General features: G+C 44.2%; 1 protein-coding gene across 9 annotated transcripts in view; it reads left to right on the forward strand.

Moving 5' to 3' along the window:
• Positions 1–17,895, forward strand: part of LOC106575258 (nck-associated protein 5) — a 160,628-nt gene that overhangs the window by 117,459 nt on the left and 25,274 nt on the right. For 8 of the 9 annotated variants that reach the window (XR_006759981.1, XM_014151655.2, XM_014151665.2 and 5 more), the window contains 4 exons: positions 7,951–8,082; positions 9,479–9,667; positions 10,686–14,278; positions 15,152–15,257. Coding sequence is in view for 8 of the 9 variants with exons in the window: in XM_014151655.2 (XP_014007130.2) it covers positions 7,951–8,082; positions 9,479–9,667; positions 10,686–14,278; positions 15,152–15,257 (4,020 nt within the window). In the remaining variant the exon portion in view is untranslated. The remainder of the gene's footprint in view (positions 1–7,950; positions 8,083–9,478; positions 9,668–10,685; positions 14,279–15,151; positions 15,258–17,895) is intronic. The other variant, XM_014151657.2, reaches the window with a different exon arrangement.

Genomic DNA, 17,895 nt, shown 5'->3' on the forward strand with positions numbered 1-17,895 from the left:
TCCCAGAACCACAATAGAACTTCATTACCCCAGAACCATTATAAAACCTCATTGTCCCAGAACCACTATAGAACCTCATTGTCCCGGAACCACTATAGAACCTCATTTTCCCGGAACCACTGTAGAACCTCATTGTCCCAGAACCACAATAGAACATCATTGTCCCAGAACAACTATAGAACATTCATTGTCCCAGGACCACTATAAAACCTCATTGTCCCAGAAACACTATAAAAACCTAATTGTCCCAGAAGTAATATAGAACCTCATTGTCCCAGAGCCACGATAGAACTTCATTACCCCAGAACCACTATAGCACCTCATTGTCCCAGAACCACAATAGAACTTCATTACCCCAGAACCACTATAGCACCTCATTGTCCCAGAACCACGATAGAACTTCATTACCCCAGAACCACCATAGCACCTCATTGTCCCAGAACCACAATAGAACTTCATTACCCCAGAACCACTATAGCACCTCATTGTCCCAGAACCACGATAGAACTTCATTACCCCAGAACCACTATAGCACCTCATTGTCCCAGAACCACAATAGAACTTCATGACCCCAGAACCACTATAGCACCTCATTGTCCCAGAACCACGATAGAACCTCACAGAGCAACTATTGACCATTACTCAGGGGTGCCTGACTGATGGAGTTAAAATAGCATTTCACTGCTATTAGTTTCTTGTATTCAATATTGTTGAAGGCAACAGTGTGGGTGTAAGGACAACTGTTCCAGTAGCATATTTGCTCACTTCAAACTTCTGAAGAGCAGCGATATTAGATCATCCATCTTTTTGTGATGGCGATGTGATCCTGAGTCCGGGGTCTGTGATATCATCATTGCTAAAAAACTATGTGCTCATGAACCATCCAGCCTCCACGGAGCTGCGGGGCTCAGACAAGATCATTTGAGAAAGTACCGAGACTCGCGTCATCCATCCTGGGTTCTCTCGGGGGACGGTAAACCTCTCAACTAAATTACCTCTAGCGCACCAGACCTTGTGGCACGTAACACAGACATAGATGCTAGAGAGAGGGGAGGGGATGTGTGTGTGCGCGCGTATGTGTATGTAGTCTGCCGTGGGTAGGAATGCACACTTACTGTAACTCAGAAATCATTTACTCCAGTCACTGCAGAGAGACAGAGAGAGAAATATTGACAACCATGTCTGCTATAAAATGGCCGCATGGATTTTCCTTAATCTGATTTGCAGCTATGGCCGTCCAGCTCTCGTTACCTTACCTCCTCTCAGAGTGGAGGGTGGAGGCTCTCAGACTACCACATGTGGGGTGTGAGAGGGAGCTCAGGGGGGATGGGGGTACAGGGGGCCTATAGAGGGCACAAATGGATAATGGACTCCTACTGGTCTTAATGAGAACATGTGGCTCAGAAAGGATGGATGAGAGGAGCTCAGGGCAGAGCTGAGTGCAGGTACTATACAAGTCAACCCATCCAGCTACAGAAACAAAGAAAGTTATAGTTGAAGAATAACTTTTATTGTTGACAAAATCAGCCTCCAGCACACTGGTATTGTTGAATAGTCCACAAACCATTTTAATGGATCTCGTTTAAGCAATGTTTCGATCAATAGACCATCACGGTTTGTTCAGGTGTTGACAAAATTCGAAAGGATTATAAATGAGAATTGCAAAGCGAGCTGACGACAATCCTTTATCTACCTCAAGTTCAGGAGAGAGTATGCCCTCCGTCAGTCGCCCTCTGCTAGCAACTGATATGGACATATGGATAATTGAAAGTCACAGTCCACATTGTCCAGTGAAGGGTGCAATTTTGGCTGCGAGGTGAGGCATTTTCGTCGTCCCAACAGATTGAGCCAAGCTGTGGATGCACTATTTTTGTCCCAACTAAACCAGGGCGTAGTTAAAGTGAAATGTGTAATTGTTTATTATCTGTTTGTAACTATTTAATCATATTTAGATTTAATAAACCAATATGTATGTTCTGGTTATATCCTACAAGAGCAAATGTTTGCATATTCAGTCTGTTCAGTAGAGCATTTGTGTTCAGTATACAACATGATCAACAAGACATTGACGAGAGCAATATACCGTAAATCTATTTGCTTGTGTAGCAGGAGCCTCTGTCTCTGCCCCAAATGGTATCCTATTCCCTATATAGTGCACTACTTTTTTTACCAGAACCCATAGCGCTCTGGTCAAAAGAAGTGCACTATTTAGAAAATAGGGTACCATTTGGGACAGAGATGGCTTTTCACGAGGGAGTATGAGGATTTGTAGCAAGACATTTTTTTCAGCGGTGAGGAAGTGAGATTTTATTGTGAAGGAGGCGGAGAGATTTTAAAGATTTATGTCCAACTTAATGTCCAACTGATGTCTGCCAGCGCATTAAACAACAAGAAAATAATTGACACTTGTGTAAGCGATAGCTAAATCATACGTTATAGGATGCTCTTTTCTATTTTTACGTGGCTTCCTCAAACGGTCATTCATTTGATTGAAAAGCTCGTGATTCTTTCGTGGTCGTGGTTTTGTCGATATGTTTCAGGTTGTAAACCTTGTTTCTATTTCTGGGATTAGTTTCTCTATAAAGGTGGCTGTGACAACGACGACTAGTAATACAAGTGCTGAACGAAGAGTATATGATTGATTGATTGAGTCAATTAAAACATGGGTTTGAAATCAGTTCCCCTGCTAGTTATTGTGGAAATATATGGCTGCAGGTAACCTTCTCTTTTTATTCATATTTATTTATATTTTTTATTTAATTAACCTTTATTTAACTAGGCAAGTTAGTGGTTTGCATGAATTACCTTTATACCATAACCTACCATAAAATAGTAATTAGTGACAGTAGAACATATTAATATTTCCTTTCAGTCAGAGGGTGGCAGGTGTTTGGCCGTTTTTTTATCACCCGCATTGGCATTTCATTTCTACTGTTCTGGGAGTCGGTAATTAAATGTGTTGTTGGCCCCTGGGGCCATCTTGAATTTCCCTGATAATGAATCACTGCTCTCTATTGAAATTGTGATTAGGAATACTGGGAATATGCTTGACCTGCTGTCACCTCATGTAATGTGGCATTTCACACGCTGCAAAGCTCTGTTTGCTGCAGTTCGGCCAGGTGTTTAGTAAGGTGTGTAAGTAGCGAATAATAATTCCCTCCTTCCACTTATACAGCCTTATCAAAAGTGACAGGCGAGTGGTAATTGAGTTGTCAATTATCCGTAAAAGTAGGTCCTGGTTGCCGTGGAAACTTCCCAGGCCCCTCCGGCAGGACCTAGTAGCTACGCAGTACCATTCAGTAATTTTTGCCTTCTGAATTTTGATGGGCTTTTGCACTATGGTTCCATTCAAAGTGTTGCCCTTGCTGGAGTTGTGTTAACTGGACTGCCTGCACAGTATTCCTATTCTGGTTAATTTCTCAGTGGAGTATGAGAGCCATGTTTTGTCTTAGCTTAGCCAATTCCCTGCTCTGACTAAGGGAAGACCAAGCCTTGAGTGCAGAATCAAACGTTGATAAGGAAGGTAGTAACAGAGAAGGTGAGCTCCCTCAGTGTGCCTCCGTCCTTGGCTAGATCACACTTCCACGCGGTCAGGTACAGTGAGGTTAGCCCTAAGAGACACAGAGATGGGGGAGCTGTCCGCCCCCATGTCCCCTCTCCCTCTCCCCACCCCTCCCCATCAGAGACCTTGTGACACTATTGACTGAATCATTGATGACTGTGCTGAGGAGGTGTAATCCTGCACCCCTACGATAACATCAGCCCCCCTTCTCTTCTCCTGACACTCAACCACTCCCATCCCCCTGTGTGGACAGCCTATACCCTGGAGAGGAGCGATATGGCTTCAGAGAGGACTACATTTCTATTACGGGCTTTATGGTGAGAGAGATGCCATCTGGCATGTTAAGTCCACTGTAAAGGACAACCTGGACTGAGTCAGCTACAGGGGAAGAATTCTCATCTACATATAAACTTTAGGTCATAATGGCAAGTTAAGCGGTATTCAAGAAAATACTTGGTTTAGAACAAGCTGTAGTAGGTATATTTTGCCTCCGTTAATTCACAGTTATGTACATGATATGAATATGATATTCATATTCAACTACAAATAAGCAGAATGTGTTTTAAAACCTTTTCATTTAATTACTGTCACTTACCTTTAATTCTCAATTTTAAGTATTTGCATAAATGTGTAAACAATAAACAGGAATATATTTTATATAAACATTTGATTATGCCTAACAAACTAATTTAAAACTATTAAGCATCAAATGCGCATGAACTGTGCAAAATAATTCTTAAATCAAATTGATTCGAGGCTCAACATGCTGTTTATGTACTGTACTTCATTCCCATTTAATCCAGTTTAAACAGCTCTATCATTATTTCTATTTTTCATAAGTTAACTCACAATGGAGAACAAGAGAGCACATTGCGTCTAATCCTTTTCTACATCCCCATCGATCACGACCACTCTGGACCAAATTGACTTCGGCCAAGTTATAAAATATGGAGCATTCCACCGAGATGACCTCAAGGTTCAGAATTTCCAGAAAATAGTCAACCTAGCCTATCTGCTGTGAAAGAGTATTGATGCCATGTCCCTCCAGGTCCCTGCTAGCAAACAATATGCTGTACAGTACTAGAGAACAAGACAAGATGTAATGAGAGCATTACACGGTCATCATTTATGAAAATAAAATATATACTGTCAAAATTGAGTATACTAATTTAAACAATTAAACAATGTTTTCTCCAGTTGCTGCAGATATACAACACTGCACGATGGGTCGAGCAATTTCAACTCAATTGAAATTTCACACACAAACACAGTTTTTATTCTTCTAACCTCATGGAGACCTAAAATGTATTTCCATTCAGAATCCTATTTTCCCTTAACCCTTACCCTAATTGTAACCCTAACTCTAAACCTAAGCTTAAAATAACCTTTGTCCTCATTGGTACATGGGTAATGTCCCCACGAGGGAGAATTTTCCTCGTTTTACTATCCCTGTGGGAACTTAATGGAATTTTAGATCCCCACAAGGTTAAAAGAAACAACCCACACAAACACATGCACATCAAAATACAAACCAATTACATTTACAAAAACCCATTGGAAATCAATATGATTTAATCCATTGGAATGTTGCCATTATAGCCTATCATCTTTTAAATGGTCTGCAGGATAGAGTCCCCTTAAACTCAGTCTAAATGGGGCTGAGATTATGGAAAGAAAAACAAGAGGGAGGATTAATTTGGCACTCTAGGGAGATAAAGGGATCATCTAAATGTGATTTAATTCAGATCTCCAGTTTACGTCCATGTTCCCTTAAACTAGTTCCAATTTGCTCTAATTTGCACATATAAATGCATCTACAATTAACTTGGAACTATTTCTATCCATTCTCTGTGTTTCGCAGAGGGTGGCTCACACACAAGCAAGCCTTTGCAGCTTTTCAAACTTGATCAATACGAATGCGATGCATTGAGATTCGATGTCAAGTCAACCAAAACGAATGTGCTTGTATGTCCTTGGAAGTGTTTCTTTAGCCTAAGGGACAGCATATGTTGAAGACACATGCATTAGCTGGTGTTCTACTACTAAAGCCTCACTTCACATTGCATGACTTGTATTACAGCAGTGCAGCATTCATCACAAATGTTACATAACATATTGAGCCTCATAAAGAAATAGACCTGTAGATACCTGGGAGGTCTATACTGCCCTACCAAGCAAAAAGGCAGTAACCTCTCATTTGGTCGAAAATGAGTTAATGTCATTTTTGCTACATTAAACACATGCTTAATCATGTGGACAAGTATTCTGCCTCTGTTGGGTTTTGGAGAAAATGGGGGTCATGTTAACAGTAACAGCATAAAGTTACTGTGAAACCAAGGTAAATAAAAGCAATCTTTCTCAGTTCCACGCTATGAGCAGTTACTGCCTTTTTGCTTGGTAAGGCAGTATAGGTATCTTTCCGGTGGCTTTGGTTAGTTGCTTTCAGTGAGATTGTGACTATTGATCCTCTGACAGTAGTCCATGGATGTTTTTGAACACAATGTTCAAGTGGCCATTGTCAATGCCCAAGGCTGGGTTTATGAAACAAAGGACTACGATTGTTATCCCTCTCATCATGAATACATTTTTTGTTGGAGATTAAAAAGAAAACTGGTTACAAGGGGCTGTCATCCCAAGTAAAGTGAATATGGCTTCCAGGAATATGGTTTCCACCATAGATATAAATACAATGCAATAGTGTATCTAACTCTATGGCTTTCACACTGCGTTTGCAGGAAGGCTTGTTAGCTCGAAGCCTCCGGGACCCCAGGGCTCGGCCGGTGTGTTGATCACTAGCACTGAGACTGATTTTATTACAAGCTTTTCGACTTATTGTCTGTCTCTCTGTTTCTTTGTTGGATCAGTAGTGAGCCGGTGTCTTCATTCCAAAGGCTATTTTCAGAAGGTCACCTCCTTACTGTAGCTCTGCTCTGTTACTCAGTGTAACGGTAGATAGCACATACAAACTCTAGAATGGCAAAATCTTGCATCGGAATCTCACACTTAAACAGGTGGCAACATGGATGTTTGTATGAAATAATGGATAATGTGATACTATGGTTTGGCCTTGGGCAAGGAGTTTGAGATCAGTGCTTCCTGAATGACACAGCTGTGTAGCAGGGAGTTTACGAGGTGTGAAACTATTGTTTAATAAACATGTGTCCTCTGTGATTTAGTAGAGGAGTAGCTTTATACTCAAGGAGCCATCTGGGTAGTCTGAGTAGTAGAACAGAGATGATGTGAGGTAGAAATTACATTTCTATTGTTGTACTAAGAAATGGAGTAAACACATTTTAGGTTAGGCCTGTCATATTGTATACTCTCTCCCTGTCTTTTTTATTCAGATATACTTTATGTTAAAGGTACATTGTGGGATATTGCCCGCATCTCCAACTAATGATGTCATGCAAATAATCCTTTTCATAACTTTCAAATGATTGGGATTAATTGTGGAGGACACTGAAGGAAGACTATAGATGGATTTAAGCTAATATACTATACACTAAAAGTTCCACGAGGTGAATCTCATCGCTGCAACGCCGGCAGCGTGAAATTCTTCTGGCGGTTATGTTCATCTAGAGTGGGCGTACACAGCACGGGAAGGAAAGTTAGTGCAGTGTACATGAATCTGGCAATTGTATTTCATTATCGAGATGGAGAAATTAAAATAGATATGAGCGCTGCAGAAAATATCCTCCCTCAACGAGTGTTAAAGTTGCCTTTCGAGGGGAATGTGGCATAAATGGAGTGTTTTGTTGCAGCATGTTTGCCGTTAAGTAGATCCGAGCACAGGGAACCGGGCAGTAATTAGGGAGGAGGATTAATATATGAAAATGTAGTTGGTTTTGTATCCTTCCCCTGTGAACGGAAACCAACGAAAATAATGGATCGCAAAATACTGTTTGAATATGAATACAAAAATCGAAGGAATCCCTCGCTCCCCAATGCAATTATTTCCCATTCACATGAATTATTCTTAACAGATGACATTAATGGCATTGATTCTAATACTATTAAAGAGTGCCCTGCATAGATCTCAGTGGAGGGAGAAAGAGGTTTACTTTCAAGCCCTGGGAAAGTACGGCTGAACCAAAGCCTTTTTGAGACCTGCTCAAATGTGATTTTTTGAGGGTTTTCGTTGTGAGATTTGAATGAAAATGATTAATATTTCATGGTAGACTATCTATTGTATATTCATTAATCTACTACTGGAAAGATTTGATTGATACAGAACACCAATATGAAATGCAAAATAGCATGCAATATAATATAGTTGTTTGTCACATTATTCTGTTCAGTTGAATGTGTTAAATGCCTCTATGTAGTTGATATATTTCTGTATGTAGTAGAGACATTCAGTAAGACCTTGTCCTTCCTTGTCCTTTCAGAAACTCCACTCTCGGATCATGGATTTGTCTGCCTCTGATCTCCTCCTGGAGCCGGAGAGGAGCAAAAGCTTCCTGCTATCCAGGAACACTGACTCTCCACCTCATGTACGATTGATGGAAAACAAACCAATGGCATGTTCTTTTCCTCCCAGCCTCACCCATATGTATTGTCCAGGCATCATAACTGACGTATAGCCCAGAGAAATCATCAGGGAGGATTAAAATACCAGATCTAACTATTTTGGGATTTGATCTGCTGTTCTCGGCAAGCCGAGTTGGCAGTATCACATTCTTAAAGGTATAAATCCTTGTCATATTACCAGAGGACCATCGATTGAGGCTCGTCTTCAGTAAAAATGAGTCTGCGGGATAGTGTAGTAGATTAGTCATGTTATACATTATGTATTAAGGTCTTAAAATGAATGCACTCTGGTCTTGTGTCCTTTTACTCCGTAAGGACCCACCCTGATAAACCTTCATATATAGTACAGAAATGTGGCAAAAAATTAAGTGAAACATTGATAGTGTAATAATGTTGAAATCTGATAATGTATTTATGTGTTTGCGACAAGATAATGAGTTTGGGGAAAGAAGCCGCGAAAATGTGATATACAGATTTCCTGGGCCAATTAGTTCGCTTCCTATTATCTCTCTGACTGAACAGTTGATTAGAATTCTGAATTGACATTTGTTTGGACAGAATTGTGGAATAGGACTGATGCAGAAAACATCTGTTGGGGAGATTGCTTCTGAAAGTATGATGGATCATTTGCATCTCACTGGCTAATTATAGAGTTTGAAGCAGTAGCTATCGTAACACTTTACAAGAATACTGAAAACCCCAGAATGTCTCACACAAAAAATATCAGCCACTGGTAGTCTAACTTAAAACAGTCAACAGGTATGCAAAATAGACAGTTATTTTTTTTTTTGCATTAATGTACAAAGAAAAAAGCGGTGTGTGTTTGGATAGTCTTGTAAAATGCACCAGTGATTCAATATTGCATAGTCATAGATTCCCGGCCATATTCTTACCTTCTGACATTATTACCATCTCATATGATCCTGTGAAGCTCTCTGTGACACTCGCCAACCCGCTCACCCCCGTTCACCCCTGCCACCTGTCCTCCAGCTGTTCCCTTATCTCCCTGGGTAATAAGCTTTCACCGGAGCCCATCAGCTGTCACCCCTAGCTCCTAACCCAAACCATGCTCCTACCCTGGCATCAGCCCTTTGTCTGTGTCCCAGACTAGATTTGAAGCCACTCAAGACACAAACACTGGAGGGTGATGGGGAAAGCCTTTCAGTTAAAATACAATATAACACGCTGTACGGGTCCAAACCCAACTCTATAGCTTCTAGACTGAGAAGCTGAAATATGGCTTGTTAATCAGAGTGTTTTTGTAGCATTTTCCATCATCTCTCATAATTGTCTCTACATTCTCTACCTGAATCCCCTTTATCCAGACTCATGAATGTATGTGGCACTAAATCATGACTAATGGTGTCTTTGGAATCTGTCCTGCAGGATGTCCAACTGAACGGAAAGGCGGGACTTCCTGTGGCCAAGTGTCTGAGCCAGCTGAGTCTGACGGTGCAAGCGCCAGTCTACCCACGCAGCAGCTGTAGCAGCAGTGAGCTGTCCCTGTCTAGCGCCTGCAGTGAATACTCCAGTGGCTCCTATACCTGGAACGACGGACGCTCCTGTGGGAAAATGGTACGATGACCAGACCAACCTCTCCTCACTCTGTGTGTGTCGGTCTCTGTCTCTATTTTTCTTTGTCTCTGTCTCTCTCACTTATGAACTTTATCAATGTGGGGTTTCAATCAGCTTAAAAAAATATTTAAGTAACACATAGCTGAACACTACCGGTCAAAAGTTTTAGATCACCTACTCGTACAAGGGTTTTCTTTATTTTTACTATTTTCTACATAGTGAAGACATCAAAACTATGAAATAACACATGGAATCATGTAGTAACCAAAAAAGTGTTAAACAAGAAAGAAAGTAGCCACCCTTTGCCTTTATGACAGCTTTGCACACTCTTGGCATTCTCTCCACCAGCTTCACCTGGAATGCATTTTTAATAGTCTTGAAGGAGTTCCCACATATGCTGAGCACTTATTGGCTGCTTTTCCTTCACTCTGCAGTCCGACTCATCCCAAACCTTGACAGAAAGAAATTCCACAAGTTAACTTTTTAAATAGACACACCTGTTAATTGAAATGCATTCCAGGTGACTACCTCATGAAGCTGGTGCAAAGCTTTCATCGAGGAAAAGGGTGGATGCTTTGAAGAATCTCAAATATGAAATATATTTTACTTAACACTTTTTTGGTTACTACAGGATTCCATATGTGTTATTTCATCGTTTTAGTTTTTTTTTTATCAATGCATTAAATATTTAGCTTGAGCCATAACCCAAAGTACTTAGTATCTCCATTAGACCATTTGAAAGGGAGTAAATCAAATTGCAGACTGAGTAACAGCTTAACAAAGTAATGATATGACTCCACAACCAACTCTGTTGTAGAGAATGAGAGTGGGCCATGGTCACAAATCCTCTGAGAAGTACTAAAGCTGCTTGACCACCCTTATATTCATGCTCGGATTGTTGTTGCACAGCTCAATTACCTGAATTTTCGAATGACGTGTCTGTGTGTCTGTCTCTCAATCTCCCACTGTCCTCTCTGAGTTCTGTAATAACTTCTGTCTTTCTGTATTTCTCCTGCAGTCCTCTCTGACGTGGGATCAGAGGTTGAGCCTGGGTTCCTCGGCACCCGGGAACATCTGCGCCCCCCTGGAGGAGCAGCTCCCCACGAGGAGGAAAGAGAGCCACATCCTAGAAGGTCTGCGGAAGCTCCAGAGGAGAAAACCAAAAGGCTCCTCATCCTCCTGGGTCTCCAAGTCAGGCGACAAGGACTGCATGAACTCTAATGAGGGTATCTACTCTCTGGGGATTAAGAGTGGGAGCAAGGGAATCTCCAAGGCCACTTGTGTGGGAAGGACCACTGTCTCAGGGGTGGGGGGCAAAAGGTTTGTGTACGACTCTGATGATGCGGACGATGAGTCGCTACATTCGGCATACTGCAGACGAGACAGCGTCCCCAGTAAGGATGGAGGCTGGATGTACTTCAGGAAGCTGTCGCACAGCGTCTCGGACAGTGTGTGTAGCTGGGACGGGCTGAAGGACAGTGGCATAGTAGGGGATAGTAACTGCAGCATGGGTACGAAGCACCCGCCCGGCTATAATTCCAAGGAGCGGCCAGAAAAACTCAAAAGCTTCATCAACAGTTTCCTCTCCGGGGGGCGGACCTCGGCTGTTCTAAACCCCTCCCTGTTGCACTTTGACATCAGCCCCACAGAGGCTGAATGCCCCCTCCACCTCTCAGACACCGACCCTGAGGATCTGCACTCTGAGGTCAGTGACCACCGGCCTGTTAGCCGGACAGCTGAGCAACTGCAGAAGGACATCAAGAGGCTCTCAAGAGATGCTGACAAGTTGCTTCCCGTACAGTGGTTGAGGAGGGAACCTGGCCGAACTCAGTCTGCTGATGGAAGGCCCAGGCCCTTCAGCCCAATCAAGGAACACAAGGGGGCTAAAACCCAGTCTGAGGATAGTATCATGGCCATATTCGATGCTGACGGACAGCCCATTGATCTCAGTGCTCAGCAGTCCTCTGTTGGTGCTGGGGCTCGGAAAGAGATTCCTGGGAGGAAGGAGAACGGGGTTGCTGAGTATGCAGCACTGTCGCCTCATGATAGGCCCATTCGTCATAAGGTAGGCAACAACGGCAGCAATAGCAGGGAGGGAAGCCCAGAGAGGCTGCAAACGCACGTCACGCCACTGCGAAAATTGATAAAGCCGCCTTCCAATCGAGGCCACTCTGTCCCTCCCATGAACAATGCTTCCACCAGCCCCAAGGCCATCAGCTCAAAGATCCCCAGTAGCCGGGGGAAAGGATCTCCACTGAAGGTTTCTAAGGGCTCCACCACAGAAACAAGCAACAGTGGACCAACCTCCGGATTCACAGCTCAGGAGTCAAAGTCCCCTTCTTCTCCTCCGGTCAAGATGTCCAGGTTCATCAAAGCTCCAGGCTGCACTACAAGCCCCAAGGCAGTGAACAACAAGCTTCCTGGCAGGAATGACTGGACAAAGGGCTCCTCATCTAGTGTTCCAACCGTCTCCCCACACCTCCCAAGAAGGCATTTGGACCACGTGGACTACAGGGAACAGCCTACCAGAGACAGACACTGTGAAGCCAGCAGCAAAACTGAACTCAGGTCCCCATCTCCTCCCCCGCCCCCTGGCCGCACCACCTCCTTACTTATAAGACCAAACTATGATGGGCCACCTCAAGCACTTAAACCAGGGGCTCAAAAATCCATGCCTACAACTGTGAGGGGGCCACCCCCGTGTTACCACCCCCCGCCTGTACCAAATATGCAACATTCATTACCACCACCCCCATACAAGGGCCAAGATACCATAGACCTGGATGCAGGCTACGGTACCGCAATCGCACCTCAGAAACTGTTGGACAAATCGAGCCAGCAGCACCCTGCTTCAAATAAGACCCCCTCTAAAGGCACTTCGAAATGGGTCCCCACAAAACTCTACCTCCCCTCCTCAGCCTCAGGGCATGTGCCTGATCACCCTGAAAATGCACCTAAAATCTCAAAGAATGTCCCTCCTCCCTCATACAACTCTCAACGTGGCTCTTCGCTTCAAAGCACATTTACAAGTCAGAAAGGTACCAATGACAATAGGCATCCTATGTTGTATAAGACCTCTATTAGTTTTCCTGAAACGCTGCAGGGCCACCCTCAGTGTCCAACAGAACCTCACAGTAGTATGACTCAACCTCCCCAGGCAGTGGCAAATCCACCCGTCTCTGGAACTAGCACTCAACATTTCACTGAAAAAGCATCAAAGACACGCATTCCTATGGGCTTCAAAGCTTTTGTGAAATCGCCCCCCTCACTGCAGAAAGGCTTCACCACAATACCAGGAAAGCAAGAGAAAGAACACATCAACTTGGTCTCCAAAGAGACTGTGACTTCAAATGGTTTCGCATGTGACAGTTTTCAGGCAGTGTATGTTGATTCATTAGCCATGACTTCTATCATGGAGACTAAGGGTGAGGTCCAGTGCATCCTTCAAGAAGAGGAGGCACACACCTCTGAGTTGGCAGAGCAGGGGGTTGGTGACAAGTCTGAATGTGACCGTAGACTGTTCAAGAGGTCCATATCTGTCACGACCAAACCTCACCTAAAGCCTGTCCTGGGGATGAACGGGGCGAAAGCTCGCAGCCAGAGTTTCAGCACCCACTACATGGAAAAACCCAACATCAGCGTGTTGGACGGACATGTGAAGATTCGAACCCAGATCATCACCAACTCTGGAGAGAGGGGGAACTCGTTAACAAGGCAGAGCTCGTTTGTAGAGGGCTTACAGATTAAACCCAGTAGCGGATCTGGGGAAAGTCCGATCCGTTGCCCCAGCAACAGGCTGAGCCACTACGGAGGTATGACAGGCTCTAACAGCCACCAGGGCCTTCCGGAGAGAGCCTCCAAATCGGGCTCCACTGGTGAAGGGCCATGGAGCACTGCAAAGGGGGAGAGCGTCACGCCTCCACATCAGAAAGAAGTGCGTAGCTTGCCCCTCGCCGACCGGATCAGCTTGAAGAACTCCCGAAATCCCAAGAAGGTCGCATCTCATCCTCAGTTTGAGTCGCCGGCCTCTCCTGTCTATAGCCCGGAGGCCACAACAAAGGCTGGGAAAGTGCTCAGCCTCGGCAAACTAGACCTTGTGAAGAGCGTCAAAGTCCAGGCAGGCTGTTCCCAAGGGGCGATCGATAAGGGAGAGCAACCAGTGAGCCCCACAGTCTGCACCATCGAGGAGAAGGTCATGATGGGGATTGAGGAGAATATCCAGAAAGGTCAGGGTCAAGAGAAGGTAATAGCATCGGAGACCAAGCAGAAGACCGGCCCGTCTCTGGCCAACTGGTTCGGCCTGCGTAAAAGCAAGCTGCCAGCCTTGAATGGAAAGAAATCAGACACCACCTCCTCAAAAGAGAAAGATGAGAAAAAAGAGCTGAAGATTGGATCTGTGCTAGGAGGCAAACAGATGAAATCAGACAAAAAGAAGGACAAGAAGAAAAACGACAGCCAGTTCGAAAAGAGTCCAGAGCTGACGCTGTCAGAGAACAAGCTGAGCTCAATCATGGATCATTGCAATATTCATATGGGACAAATAGCCAATCAGATCCAGTGTTCTACAACCTACATTGGGAAAGACCAGTTCATGAAAGAGCTTCTTGGCAGGTTTGTATTACCGTAGTAACTTTCGTAAAAAAAAATATTTCAAGTACATTTGCATAATTAGTCATGGGTAAAAACCTCCCACAAATTACAGTGAATTGATCAGGAAAAAGAACACTCATTAGATAACTTGTCTCCTGTGATGCTGAAGTGATTGCGGATTGTCCTTTTAACATTTCTCTCAGTGTTCATGCTGCTGTAAAATACAAGTCTTGCTACATTATGCATGCATGTAGAGGCAAAAACACGCACAGCTAAACAACAGCAACACCAGCTGCCTCTTTGAGTTATGGTTCTACTTGAGTGAACATAAGCACTTCCTAGCCTGGAATCTAGAGACACGGTCAGCCCTGAGCTTTCTTGGCTGGAAGAGTGCAGAATTACCACTCCTCCCATAAATGTATATAATACCAAAAATCTCAGCTGACAGATTTTATCAAGAGTAGTTACAAACATTTATCACTCAATGAGACTGAAGTCGGGAAGAGCAGTTAAAAAAAGGTTCTTTCAGATCCTACGGTAGGGGGATAGCTATACTCAACAAAAAGATCAACGCAACATGCAACAATTTCAACGATTTTGCTAGTTACAGTTCATATAAGGAAATCAGTAAATTTAAATAAATTAATTAAACCCTAATCAATGGATTTCACATGACTGGGCGGGGCGCAGTCATGGGATTTTTTATTTCAGCTCATCAAAGTTGGGACCAACATTTTACATGTTGCGTTTATATTTTTGTTCAGTGTATGTGGCGGCCATATTGAGTGAGAACAATGGAATTTATCAGCCGGGATCTCTTTCCACCTGCACAGTTCCTATGAAATTGGTTAAGCAGACAGACAGAAAATGAATCAAATCTTGTTTCCTATACAGGAGTGTGAGGAAGGGCGACTCCATTGCTGAATCTCTCCCTGGCATCTCCATCCCCAAGAGAAACAGCGATATGAGGGGAGATATGGAGATCTGCTCCGATACAGCTGTGAGTGAGCAAGGGGTCCTGTAATGAAACGTTGCTAGGCTTCTAGGATATTGCATGGGTCTCTCACTCTACTGCGCCCTCTCTCTATTACCTGTCCATCTTTCCTCATAATCTCACCATTTTCTCACTATTTCCTCTAACCTCAGTATCCACTTCCTCCGTGCTCTCATGTTGGTCAGTTGTTTATTGGATTGTACATATACTCCATATCATTTACTGTTGCCATAATATTTTCCATGTCGTATGTCTAGTTTGTGTACACACCTGCAAATTCCGCCAACCTTCACACATACACACACACACAAATATGAGAGCACACTAAAGCAGCTAAGCTACAGGACTGTTTTGTTAGCACAGACTGGAATATGTTCCGGGATTCCTCCAATGGCATTGAGGAGTACACCACATCTGTCATTGGCTTCATCAATAAGTGCATCGATGACGTCGTCCCCACAGTGACCGAACGTACATACCCCCTCCAGAAGCAATGGATTACAGGCAGCATCCGCACTGAGCTAAAGCTGTCGGTTTCAAGGAGCGGGACTCTAACCCGGAAGCTTATAGGAAATCCCGCTATGCCCTCCGACGAACCATCAAACAGGCAAAGCGTCAATACAGGACTAAGGTCGAGTCGTGCTACACCGGCTCTGACCATCGTCGGATGTGGCAGGGCCTGCAAACCATTACAGACTACAAAGGGAAGCACAGCCGAGAGCTGCCCAATGATACGAGCCTACCGGACGAGCTAAACTACTTCTATGCTCGCTTCGAGGCAAATAACACTGAAACACGCATGAGAGCACCAGCTGTACTGGAAGACTGTGTGATCACGCTCTCCACAGCCGATGCGAGTAAGACCTTTAGACGGGTCAACATTCACAAGGCCGCAGGGCCAGACGGATTACCAGGACGTGTACTGCGAGCATGCGCTGACCAACTAGCATGTGTCTTCACTGACATTTTCAACCTCTCCCTGTCCGAGTCTGTAATACCAACATGTTTTAAGCAGACCACCATAGTGCCTGTGCCCAAGAACACTAAGGTAACCTGCCTAAATGACTACCGACCCGTAGCACTCACGTCTGTAGCCATGAAGTGCTTTGAAAGGCTGGTCATGGCTCACATCAACACAATCATCCCAGAAAGCCTAGACCCAGTCCAATTTGCATACCGCCCCAACAGATCCACAGATGATGCAGTCTCTATTGCACTCCACACTGCCCTTTCCCACCTGGACAAAAGAAACACCTACAGGATGTGAGAATGCTATTCATTGACTACAGCTCAGTGTTCATCACCATAGTGCCCTCAAAGCTCATCAATAAGCTAAGGTCACTGGGACTAAACACCTCCCTCTGCAACTGGATCCTGGACTTCCTGACGGGCCGCCCCCAGGTAGTAAGGGTAGGTAACAACACATCCGCCACGCTGATCCTCAACACAGGGGCCCCTCAGGGGTGCGTGCTCAGCCCCCTCCTGTACTCCCTGTTCACTCATGACTGCACGGCCAGGCACGACTCCAACACCATCATTAAATTTGCCGATGACACAACAGTGGTAGGCCTGAACACCAACAACAACGAGACAGCCTATAGGGAGGAGGTCAGAGACCTGGCTGTGTGGTGCCAGGACAACAACATCTCCCTCAATGTGTTCAAGACAAAGGAGATGATTGTGGATTACAGGTAAAAGTGGACCGAGCACATTCTCATCGACAGGGCTGCAGTGGAGCAGGTTGAGAGCTTCAAGTTCCTTGGTGTCCACATCACCAACAAACTAACATGAGACTGAAAAGATTTGTCATGGGTCCTCCGATCCTCAAAAGGTTCTACAGCTGCACCATCGAGAGCATCCTGACTGGTTGCATCACTGCCTGGTTTTACAACTGCTCAGCCTCCAACAGCAAGGCACTACAGAGAGTAGTGCGAACGGCCCAGTACATCACTGGGGCCAAGCTTCCTGCCATACAAGACCTCTATACCAGGCGGTGTCAGAGGAAGGCCATAAAAATTGTCAAAGACTCCAGCCACCCTAGTCATAGACTGTTCTCTCTGCTACCACATGGAAGCGGTACCGGATCGCCAAGTCTAGGTCCAAGAGGCTTCTAAACAGCTTCTATTCCGAAGTCATAAGACTCCTGAACATCTAGTCAAATGGCTACCCAGACTATTCACATTGCCTGCCCCCCCCCCCTTCTTCACACCACTGCCACTCTCTGTTGTCATCTATGCGTAGTCATTCTACCTACATGTACATGTACATACTACCTCAACTAACTGGTGCCCCCACACATTGACTCTGTACTGGCACCCCCTGTATATATTGTACATCTTTTTTTTTACTGCTGCTCTTTAATTACTTGTTACTTTTATCTCTTATTCTTATCCGTATTTTTGAAACTGCACTGTTGGTTAGGGGCTCGTAAGTAAGCATTTCACTGTAAGGTGTACAGCTGTTGTATTTGGCGCATGTGACTAATAAAATTTGATTTTATTTGGGAGATATGCTACCAATGTTAAACCACATACTAAGCTTTGCATAGAAAAAAATGGTTTCTGAAAGACTTAGAATGCCACGTAATTCTGACCTTGTAGAAGATATTCTTTGTACTTTGTCAGGGACAGAGAGAGAGAGAGAG

The sequence above is a fragment of the Salmo salar genome, chromosome ssa17, assembly GCF_905237065.1.
Source record: "Salmo salar chromosome ssa17, Ssal_v3.1, whole genome shotgun sequence".
Taxonomy (NCBI): domain Eukaryota; kingdom Metazoa; phylum Chordata; class Actinopteri; order Salmoniformes; family Salmonidae; genus Salmo; species Salmo salar.